This window comes from Charadrius vociferus, unplaced genomic scaffold, assembly GCF_000708025.1.
Source record: "Charadrius vociferus isolate BGI_N301 unplaced genomic scaffold, ASM70802v2 scaffold249, whole genome shotgun sequence".
NCBI classification, from domain to species: Eukaryota; Metazoa; Chordata; class Aves; order Charadriiformes; family Charadriidae; genus Charadrius; species Charadrius vociferus.
In genome coordinates this window covers 69488-81707 of record NW_009650081.1, presented here as the reverse complement: position 1 = coordinate 81707, position 12220 = coordinate 69488, and the positions used below count along the sequence as shown (strand labels likewise).

At 38.9% G+C, this 12220-nt stretch overlaps 1 protein-coding gene across 2 annotated transcripts in view; it reads right to left on the bottom strand.

Annotated features, from left to right (window-relative positions):
• PIAS1 (protein inhibitor of activated STAT, 1) overlaps nt 1-12220 on the bottom strand; it is a 33694-nt gene that overhangs the window by 4888 nt on the left and 16586 nt on the right. For both annotated transcript variants that reach the window (XM_009892075.1, XM_009892076.1), the window contains exons 4-8: nt 12119-12209; nt 11317-11451; nt 8085-8190; nt 6522-6595; nt 1093-1253 (exon numbers count right to left, since the gene is read on the bottom strand). In XM_009892075.1, coding sequence (XP_009890377.1) covers nt 1093-1253; nt 6522-6595; nt 8085-8190; nt 11317-11451; nt 12119-12209 — 567 coding nt within the window. The remainder of the gene's footprint in view (nt 1-1092; nt 1254-6521; nt 6596-8084; nt 8191-11316; nt 11452-12118; nt 12210-12220) is intronic.

Below are 12220 nucleotides of genomic sequence, written 5' to 3'. Positions count from 1 at the left end.
GAAACATTTTCTAGTAATAACCTTCTCTTTGGGATGCTGTAATTATACCACCTAATCTCCAACATCCACATCTGGCAACACAAGAATAAGGAAAACGCATTGTTTTAATTATTACTACTCTTAGTCTTTACTATTTTAGGCTGAAACCTAGAACAATGAACCCCAAGTTCTTTAATCCAAAGGAGAGGACCTGTAAATCTCGGGGTCCATGAACCCAAAGCAGCCTGTGCGAGCTCTGAGTGTCTCTTCAAGAGCTTTTTTACGGGGCCTTAAAGGGGTTCCCGAGCAATCTTACGCTTCACTGGCAGGTCACCGAAACAAGCACACATATTTGCTAAAAAAAGACCCAATCATTCGCGAGATGGTTTTCTGGCATTCTGTTTGTTTCAAGGTTTTTTGTTTTGCTTTTTGGGGTTTTGTTTGTCTGTTCTGGCAGGTGTTTTTGTTTTGTTGGTTGGTGGGGGTTTTTTGAGTAAAACATTCCCAGAGTATTCTCAGAAGACTCTACTTCTTCTCTTTCTTTATCACATGTTGGAAAGAAGGTTCCTATCTAAGGAATTAAAATGCAAGCCCAGGAATACATACTTGGCATTTCTTCATGGAGACCAATACTAACTTTATTTATTTTTCTAATGTTCTGCAGGTAGGCAGCACCAGGGAATCAATCTCTGTCACTTTTTATATATAGCAGCTCCCCAAGTGTGAAATAATTGTACATGGAAGTGCACATGCAACATGTGCTGTTTTCACCTAGGGATCCAGCACTATGGAATATTGAAAAAAATAGAAAATTAAAAAAAAAACCAACAATTTTAGGCAGAATAATTCAAAAGTTTACCTAGGACTGGAAGGAATACCTTTCATTATTATTAACTTTAACAGTTTGATGACTGTAATTATTCCAGAATACTGAATGAAGAGGCACCCGGTTAGCAATTCTTCACCAACAGCGGGGAAATGAAAGGACACAGTAACTTAAAACAGGTCACAGCCAGATAACCAAGATTTCAGAGCACTGTATTCTGTGCAGCACAAAAACAGTACACAGAGAGCGTATGGTACATCCTTCATTTTGATTCAAGCTTTACTCACCCGTCAATAATGAGATGTTCATAGGGAGCCTTCTTGTCACAGACAGGGCAAACCCAGGTTGGTTTCTTTTCATTCATTTGAATATACAGAGTGGCATCAAAACATTGCAGGTGTGAACAAGTCAGGGCCCTACATGGTATAGTTAGCCGCATTTTACCAAGCTTTAAGAGAAAAAAAAAAAACAAACCAAGATTACATCATCTTGGTATTAAATTAACAAATAGGGTTTTTCTACCAGAAAAGAGACAGAGACAGGTTGAGCTTTACTCCCAAACTCTCACAAATCCAAATTCTGATTAAAATACACACCACATACACCGTTCCCTCCTTCCTGTAGGTTTGATTATCACATAAAAGAAAGAGTTACTAAAAATCAGATTTTTAACTACATTCGATCAAGGACTTCATCCTTCTACATTCCCATAACAAAGTAGAGAGTCCACTGAGCACACCTGTAACATACCAGTGTCCTGGACGAACCACAAAAAAGAACTCTTCTTCATTAGTATTTTAAAAGCTGATGGACATGGGTCAGTCCTCTCCTATCCACTCACAGTTCAGAGTGTATTCAAGCTGCTGTCCCTATCAGTCATCAGGGTGCCACCAGAACTATTTGTTTAACTTTACAGTCACAGAAACAAGCGTATAGAAAATGCATCTGCAGGATTATGGATCATTTCCTGACATGTTTCTCTAACTCCATCATTTTCACTGATTTCTGCAAAGAACTGTCAGAAAGTCACTACTCACATAAGTCATACCTGTTTAACTCTTCAGAAACTATTTCATACTCCTGCTGTTGTGCTAAATACCACTGCTATGTATACAGTCGTGAGCTACCCTGAAATTTTGCTGCCTTTCTCTTGCGTAAAACACAAATAGCTGAGTACCCCCTATAATACCATCGCACCTTTTCAACACTACAAGGGGCCTGCAAATGTTAACGGAAGATGAGACAGGAGAAAATGAGTTCTAAAGTACACTTTCAGATGGGGACCATCCCTTCCTTCAAGTTTGTAGAAAGGTCAGGACAGTGAGGTTTTGCAGGCCAGCACAAAGCTTCCCCAGGTTTAATACAAAAAGCACAGCTGAGTGCTTAAGCTGCGCAGGAGTGCTACACGCAGCGAGTGTTTAGCCTAAATAGTGGAACAGGAATATCTTGACTTGGATAGACAGATCACCACTAACCCATAAAACATTAACATGTGATTACACTGAATGCAAAGATGATTAGGCAGTGAAAGGCATTTCATACTAATCTGAAATGAAAAGGTTCCCTCTCCTCAAAAAAACCCAAGCGGTTGTTTTCTGGGAAAGTGCTTACTCTGCACTTCAGGAGTAGCTTTAACTGACCACACTAAAGGTAAAAAGTAGGAATGTCTACACAAGACTTTTCCCACATTAAAAAAACAAAACAAAAATATTTATTAAGAACTACTTATACTGAGTATTTTGAAGTTATATATATATTTGACTAAAATATACACAATGACTTCTTTTGAAAACCTTCAGCCAATTCCAGCAGCAGATAGTAGGAGGAACTGTTTTTAGTTTGGCTTAAGCAAGCACCGTGGTCACGCATGCTGATTCTGAGCAATTCAAGACGGGTGCCACAGGATGGCACTCAATCTCAGAATATCAGAAAACTAAAAACAATATCAAGAACAAAGGCTCTACTCACAGTCCACTACTTCCTCCATGATGCTTGTTTTTTTGTTTGGGTTTTTTTTTTTTTTTTGCATCCCCCGTAAGCAGAAATCCCTCCACCCCATCCGCAGCAAATTCAGCTAGACTTGCTTATTTTTCTTCCCTCTGGCTCTCAGTCACTGTCACAAAACTCACCACCAGATGGGAGGGGAGCAGAGAACTCCCCGGGGAGCCTGCAGTAATGGTGGTGGAGAGCTCAGACAGCAGGAGGTGCTGTATGTGCCATGTGTTTGGCACCCCCTCCCCCAAAATCCATGACCAAGCACATTATTTCTATCACATAATCAACCCCCAACAAAGCAAGGCCCCCTGATCCATGTCTGTTATGAATTCTTATCTCCCAGATGGTAGGTCAATGGCTCATTTGTCTTTTGGGCACAATGACAGTCTCCTAGCTCAGAGAGGACCAAGAGTAAGGGTACCAGAAATAAAACCTGTATGCTTCTATGTGATGCAAAATAAAAATAAGGAAGGTCAAAGACACGTGCTGCAGGAAGAACACAAATACCCATATCCTAAGTTAAAAAAAAAAAAAAGCAGATTTAAACCATAAACATTTTCACAAGCTTTTGGTATAAAAACTGTGGCTCTCATTTCTAAGCAGCAGTCGGATTTAACCGAAGCCATACACGTGCAGATAGAATCAGCATACTCAGCGTTAACAAGTTGATGTCTCCTTTCCCATTTTTGGCATTGAACCTCCCAGATCAGCTCTGCCATACTGGCCAAGCTGTGTCAGAACCAACAAAAGAAAAAGTCACAAAAGAAGTGATACATCCCAACTTTTTAAAAACTGTTTCCCAACACTGTTACTGTTTTGATTCCTGCCTGTTGGCAGCCAAAGAAACACTGCATTAATTTATTTTACAAGCACACAAAACACTGCTATCTTTTCACGCTAGAAAACGCACCCCGAACAGGAGCTAAGGATTAGTAAACAAAGCTGCAAAACCTACAGTAAAATGCTAATTTGAAAATTTTGTTCGGTTAAATATTTGGTCCGGCTGCAGAGCCTGAGATTTATTTATTTTTATATCAAGGGGAAAAAAGAACATGAATACAAGCCTCTTCCTGAAACACAGACTCGGTCCAGCCCATTTGCTTGCTGCATCTTGGATAGATTCAGCCAATAGTTAAGGACAGCTTTTTCTCCGTATTCCACGGTCTCAGAGGGAGAGCAGGCCTCTGCGCTAAAAAAAGCTCAGCAGCAATCCAAAACAAATTCAGAGGAAGCTGCCTCGCTCGGCACTTTTTTGAGGGCAAAATAAACGTTATAATGTCTAAGACCGCCCTCCCGCCAGATACACAATTCCATTTATTTTATTGAAGTATGCACAAGAGAGAATCACACTCATAACAAATGCGATGGGAGAACAGCACCCTCACATTAACAGAGCTGAAGATGCATTGTTCTTTAATTTTTGGTTCTGCTGTTGGAGACCCAATCAGCATTTCAATGTGTACTTTCGAAGCATACACTGTCCACTCAAGCATTAGAAAGTAAGCACAAAACATTTACAAAAAAAATCTCCCCGAGCCAAATGCTTACAAATTAGCAAGTAAAAATATGGACGCTATAATAAAATTACATTCTGACCTGAGGACAGTCTGACTCATGGTAATAATCTTTCTATTCATAGGACAGGTTGAAAGGTGCAGTCTCTGTCCCAATGAGCTTTTGCAATGATGGATTATTCCAAGAGCTACAGTGAAATCAGACAGCACTAAATGAAGAACATACTGGAAAGATAGTCAAGTGTCTGTTTTTTGTAGACATTATTAAAACGACACAAATATGCTCAAAATAATCTGCTAGAGACTTTGTTTTGTATGTCTATCAGAAAAATAGTAAGTTTTCAAGAGGAAATACTGACAAAGGTAGGACTTCTGAGGAGCTACATCCTAACATCCGACTGCTGGTTTGTTTTGACCCCTGGCAGAACCCTGAGAAAGCAAAATAGAATGTGACATCTTTAGGTATTAGCAAACTTGCAGTCCTAAAAGTAATATTGTAGAGGATATTCCCACTAACTCATCTGAATTGCAGTCATCGAGAAAAAAAGTGCATCTAAAAGCACTGCAGAAGAACTTTGATCAGTAATGGAGGCAGTGAGGACAAACAGAAGTGCGTCAGGAAATGCCCATGGAATAATCTATAAAGCAACATAACTGCCTGAAGTGGCAGTTCTGACAAATCAAGTATGACTGAAGTAAAAATCTGTAATTCCAGAAGATGCCTGAAGATTAATTTCAGATAATGAATTAATACATAGACACTTCTAAACTCTTACAGCCATTTAATTCCTACTAACAGATTACTATTTTTGTCTATATTTGAAACTCATTTTAAGTAGTAAGAAAGTAGAGCCTAAAGAATGACAAAACACCGACAGGACCATTGTGCTTTCTAGAATAACAAAGTACTAACTGCACAACAAACGTTCAGCTATAACAACTGTGTTCCAATCTGCAGCAGTTGTGTGACTGTAAATTCATTGGTTTATAAGATTATAGGTTATAAGGCTCTAAGTTTACGGAACAGGATTTTATTTTGTAAATGCAATCCCTCTATCTTTCTTACAGATGAGTTTTATCTTCCTTAGAAATATGCTATTATTTAGTTAGCATCAATGTTGATAAGTCTTAAGATAGAAGATCATGAAAATACCACATTTGAAAGATTTACAATAATCTTATACATATATAAAACATAACCACAATGTCAATTGTGCTTTTTACAAAGCAAAGCTTTTATATATAAAAGTTTATCCTTACACTAGTAGAGTTTAAGAAGATATTTAATAACTTGAGAAATAAGCTTCCATTTTGCAAGAATAAAGTAAGTCAGTTTTCTTCTTTATATTGCAAAACTGAAAATTTCCTGTCAAATTTGAGCAGATTGAGCCTAACCAGGAAAGAGATCTTGAAAAGAGGTTAAAAAGTTATACTGCAATAAAATACTGTCTCACTCAACACAGACAGCAAGTATTCTGAAGGTGCATGGTACTTGAAACAAGAGCACTGAGTCTCAAAGATAAAAAAGCGCACATAATATTAATATTGTGCAGTTCAGCCCCTAACAACATAAACCCTGGTGTAAACCACTGCTTATCTCTGCATCTAATTGGTTAAAAAACAACATGTCAAGATACAGTACGTCACTGCCACTTCCACATTCACTGTAACTGCATTGTCTCACTTCAAATTCGGAACAAATTTTGTGTGAACAACCTCTAGAACACTGCTTCATTTTTAGTCCAAGATTACTAAATACTCAAAGTGCACACGTGCATATAATCAATTTGTGTTAAAAGATGCTCAGTTCTTTGGCTGCCGACAGTGGCTAAAGAGCTATTTTTAACAGCCAGACTCACCTGCTTTGCTACTGACAGTGGTTTTATCACAATCAAGGGCCCAAACTGCACATTCAGATGATCTAGTGACAGATTGAAATGTATGCTTACATATAGCTTACATATAATTTTGAATAGCGTTCTCAAGTTAATGGAATACTCATTTTCTCAGGGGTATATCACATGCTTAAGCACAGTGATGGATAACTTCAGCACTGGATCCTATCCCCACAAAGTTAACACACAGGTAAACACAGGCTAACCTCTCCCAAATACACGTCCCAGAACAGCCATGTTTTGATCAGAATCAGTTTCGAGGGAACAAAAAAAAAAAAACAAACAAACAAAAAAAACCCAAAACCAACTTACTGGACAAAGAAGAGAAACTCTTAAGCTTGTTGTTGCTATTTCACTGTCTGGATCAGCAGTCAGTTTCTCTTTAACTGTTATTTGAAAGAAGAAAAGGGTTATTTTACAGTTGATTTAAAACACAGATGACGGAGAAATAAAACAAGTCTGAAACTGTGTGCTGAACTTTCAGTTTGCCACATCTACTGGAAGCAAGCAGCACTGACTATTGTTTCAGACTCACACAATAAACACGTAATGTATCTTTGCTTTCTAGAAACATCATAAATGACAAGACTTAAGAAAGTGAAAAGCAGGAAAAGCTCATCTTAAACCAAGTTCCCTAAAAACATATTTATACAGATGTGTCTCTTTTCATATGCATGCAACTCTGTACTTGCAAGTTATTTAAAATCTACCAACAAGACGAGCCACATTAACTTGGCTGTTAACTTCAAGCACATTAAAAAAAAGCGTTAGCAACCTTCACAAGGACAAGCCCCACTGTAAACCCCTGAAATACTCATAAAGCAATCCTGTGATTTAAAATTTAAAAGCAAATTGAGAAACAGGAAATCGGAAGTACCCTGACAAAAATCCGGGGTTTAAGTAACTGCACTGAAATATTAGCACTACAGAAGTCTCCTATCTGCCCATCCCCTAGTTTTCCTTATAATGACTGTTTTATAAGCAGTCCTTGGTTAAATAACAAGTCAGTTCTATGTTCTTCCCACTCTATGAACTGGACCTACACCCTCATTCTCACCCGTGTACAAAGACCAGTAGCCACCTGGAAACTCTCTAGATGCTTGTGCATTTAAATCATCATATTGCATTAGCACAAGCCAATGCCCAGCACTACATACACTGGCTTTGTAGCATTTACAGGTGGGCTAATTTCTTCCCTTTTGGGGAAGGTCCTGTGCTGTGTACACCACACATTATCTGAGCTTTAACGGGTATCACCAACAGCCATCAGGTGTTTGTATTTTCACCCTCCCCCTGAAAAAAAAAACACGCAGCAGTTTTTGCTTGCATTTTTATTACACAAACTTATACCAACATGTATTTGTCAGAGAAAACAATAAAGCGGCAAACCTCACACTTAAATTTGGAAGGGGGTTGGGAGGAGTATTGTGCTAGACACTCTCTCTCCAGGAGCTCACCGCACAATATCGTGCCAAAGGAACAAAAACCGTGTTGATGGAGACTTTCCTCCAGCATGTCAGCATCAAGGTTCAGTATCAGGCATTTAGTTTGCCTTGCCTGCGGTACTGAATTACCAGTTAACTATATAAATACAGTTGTTCTGTTCTGAAGAAACAAAGCCAGTATGGCTGAACTGAAAGAGATTCTCTTGCATTTTTCCCTTCACAGTGTCAACAGGGTTCCTGGACTGGCTCCTAGTACAAACAAAGGCCTCTGAGTCTTTGAATTGGAACTGAATACAAAGAACACCACTATCAGATTCTCAAAACCCAGAGAATTGTAGGAAGTCCAAACCTCAGTTAGTACAGTCCTATTTCAAATCTCCTTTTACAAAAGCTATTTTTCCTTTTTAAATAAGTAGTACATCAGACATACTTAGTGCTCTAGAATGATCAGGGTTCCGTATTCCTTTTGCTCGCAACCTCTGCAGCAACACCGTAGAGGACAGCTGCTTTACAAGATAGACTGCCATGGAATAGTTCTAGAAAACAGAACAAAAGATCAAAGTAAAAACTGTTTTCATCAAAAGACAGCTTGCATTTTATACAATGCTTCGGCAATTTGTTACGTGATTGCAGGGCACTGTGTTTCTAAAGCAGTTACAAGACTTTAGATGGCAAAATTTTCAGACTAGAGAAAACCCATCATGCCTCAGAAAGTTCACAGGGCTAGAGTTTTAGACATGCAACAAAAGTGACTTTACGCTTCACTGAGATTATATTTATCTGCAAACTAAGATATTAAAACAGCATTTAGGACACCTCTTGAAGTTTTACATCTAACTTGGGACATGCAGTCTACAGCCCATTTAAGAGGGGTAATTCTACATCAATAATGTTAGCTACTGCAGCTGTGTCAATACATTAAGGGAAGCTGTCCGGTCAAATATGATCAAAACTTTTTTTATTATATTGAATAGGGCTAGCTTATTTCATTTTCAAAATAGGAAAATCAGCAGTGATGCCTCTTCAAAAGCAATACATAAAAAGATGCATCATCTGCAGTATTTCCTATTCAGTCTGGAAGCACTGTTCAACTTAACTTTTTCTTATCTTTCTGCACTTACTGTCTACAAAATGCTAATGGTACTTCACTGGTGAGGCTTAACAGCTACAAAGTTCAAGAGTTCAGTGGGGCCAAGATGTACTCCAGTGAATTTAGCCAGACCGAGCAAGAAATCACCACTCCCAGCTGTCTGTCCTTCCCCTCTGGAAGAGGTTAGGTCACTTCCCCCCATCAGTCTCAACAGAACAGACCATGCAAATTTTCCTTATCAGTGTCAGCAAACAGCCATGGATGCTCACTTCTGCCACGACAGAAAATAATTTGGCATAGAAGCAGGTCAGATGCAGACCGAACATCAAGTGTGCCAGTTCCCCTGGGCGGGGGTAAGCCTTCCCTCAAGGGACGAGCAGGAGTGGCAGAGAGCTCTTCCTGGCATCGCTAACTGATTCCAAACCACAGGCTGAGATTTCCAAAGCTCTAATTTTTCTTGTAAGCTACTAACAACAGCAGGTAATAACGGTCTTTCTAAAAATGTGATACTGTTCTATGCATTCATCAGCAACGCCCCTCTCTCCTCCCTTGCCCCCAAAATGCAAAGGACAGTATTTGCATTCTCACATTAGGGTACATCAATTACTTTTTGATATAAACAGTATGCACTAAACCTGTAGCGACACACACACCCTACAAATTGAAAAATGAAAGTCTTCCCCCAGCGACTGCCACGTATGTTTCCACAAATTGGAATTTTCCATACAATTGTGACATCTACCATTAATTAGGATGCCACCAGAATCCAAACATGGTATCTCAGTAATATATCTTACCATAAAATTTCACAAACTGATACAGCATCAGAAACACCACATTTTAAATATTTTATTCTTACAATGAATGCTTCTCACATCATTAAAAACCATTACTGCTTTAACTTGTTTGTTTAATGCCTCAATTAGTATAGAAGTTAGAAAAATGGTAATTAACATTGTGAAATTATTTACCGACAGCTTGAATCTACAAAGCTAGGAACTTGCCCAAGGCATCTTGTACAGAAGGCTCTTGAAACAGATTGTGTAAAAATCACAATTATGACTTCAGGAAAGGTAGAGTACACCAGTTGAGACGTGCAACTGACTCTTAAGGGAAGGGGAGGAGGGGAATTCAAATTTCATACTACACAGGCACATCCAAATATAACATAATTCCTCACATTTAACTGTCAAGGTCTTAAATAATCATGTTACATCTGATAAGTAGGGAAGTTCGGACCAGCATCTAATTCTCATGAAATACACAACATTTCTCAGTAGTGTATTTCTCTCTTCAGTTTTCTATTGTAAGTTCCAAGTTAGCCAACATGGTTTTTATAACGTAAGTATCTATGAAGCCTGAGAAACTAGCTAGTTCACGAGAGACTAGCTTAGAGTCCACGTAGACTTGTGACATTTCTTTTTCCTAGATCCTCTCTGGTATTCTTAAGCAAAAGCGTAGAGCTCTATTCAGAGCAAGAACCAGAACTGATCAACTTGTGTGCAGGAACTTCTGCAATGTAAACCAAAACAGGTTCATTTTTAAATGCTTATTTCTGATACCTGCAGTTCTCATTAGATGAAAGAAGGTTTTAAAAAAAAAAATCATTCAACCATCAGTTATTCTGCAATCTGAATGGAGACTGTTTTACGCTCCACAAGAAATCCATCATGAAATACTATCGTGATGTTTTATAACTGGCTATTGTGCATGATTAGGCTGTAAGCATTTTTCCACGCTGGTTCAGGAATCCTGGCCTTTGCGCACTGACAAATTCTTGGACAAAGTCTCATCTCACGATAATTCTCGGGACTTCTAAAACCAGGATGGTTGCGATGGCAAAGCCACCGTTTTTCAAGTACACGTTGACTCTGTAATGCATACCTAGCAGGGTTTTTTTGCCATCAGTGAAAGGAGTGCACTAATTCATCGATTAATTTAGTGAAGTAACTTTTTACAGCACGTTCCAGATTTAATTAGTACAGTGGAACATCAGCAATTTTATAATACCAATTGTAACATTCTCCCCACAGACACAAAAAGTTATAAAAACATGACTTTTTAGATAGCAGTTGTGAGAACAGGAATGTAAAAGAGGTAAATTAAATACCCTGAGCCCTGCTGAGTTCCTATGCTTTGTGTCCACGTTTACACAGCTATAAAAGACCACTCTGTACGGAATGTCACGTGCTAGTTACAAGTTGAAGCCAAGATAAGGTTTGTCAAGTCCCTAAAATCAGGAAGAGCTTGAGGTCTGAAGTTAAGACAAACAAACGGAAGTTTTATAGAATGTCTTGATCTTATTATCTGGGTCCTCGACAAGTCACAAAGATGGGTGGGTGAGGGGTGAAGAGGGAGAGATCACACCAAAAAATCTGAGAGCTACTGATCTAAGGGAGTATGGCATATCTGCCCAGCAGAAAGTAATACAATCAAAAGAAGGAACAGGCTACTGCTAAACCATGAAGTATTTTCTGCACAATTAAACTTGCTTATCTTCCAAATCTTTCAAACAGATGCCAAAGCAGAAACTAATAAGCTTCAGACAGCATTATGTACCGTAGTTACTTACCCTTCCAATTTCTGCAGTCCATGAAACGACGATTGTGTTTGGTACCGTCGTAGATAATCTGACGAGTGAGGTAATGTTGATTGGTCGGCTAGGTCGCTTTGGTTCAACACCATTTTTGGTTGGTGGAAGATAGCCCTAGAAATCAAAGTATTTTTCCCCTCAGCAAAAGAAAAAATAAATACTGCTTTTGTATTCTTCCCCTCTCACCACAACCCCGCCCCAATAAAAGCTGTGTCTCACCTGAATCAGGCTCCCTTTTCAATTTATAGATAGATAGATCTGTGTCTATCTCAGACAATAAAGTATCAGTTATTTTACAAGCCCTTTCTCCTTACACAGAGCCTCTCACTTTCCAAATCCTAACCCTGCCCACCGGAACATTAAAGGACAGCCTTGCCATCTCTCCCTTCTCAGTACTGCTCTTCACCCTGCCTGGCTAACGTGGCCCAGTCTAATCCTGTGCACTGTCCCAGTACTGTAAGTTGGCATTTTTTTCTTTAGTCCTCTTCCACAGTGATGGTCTACTCCCTGCACAGACAACCTCCAAAACAGAGTCCAATTTCAGCCAGACTCATTGCATAAATTTATTGTCACATTTTTTTGAAAATTAATCTTCTGGATCTACTGGCTAGTCTCCCGAGAAACAATTTACTGAACTATCTTTCCCATTCATCTATCCATCTTCATTCGAATACTCCAAAATGTGAAAACACAGGTTAGGATAAATTCTCAGGCTAATTTCTGACAGACAGTTCCTAACAATGCTAACCAATTATGTATATCAAAGGAACATCTTACTTACTGGAAGGCTGCATGGTTTCCCATTTACTTTCACACACAGATTGGGTGGGAAGTGATCTTCTTGTGGACAACTGGTTTCTGATAAACAAAACCTGAAAGCAAA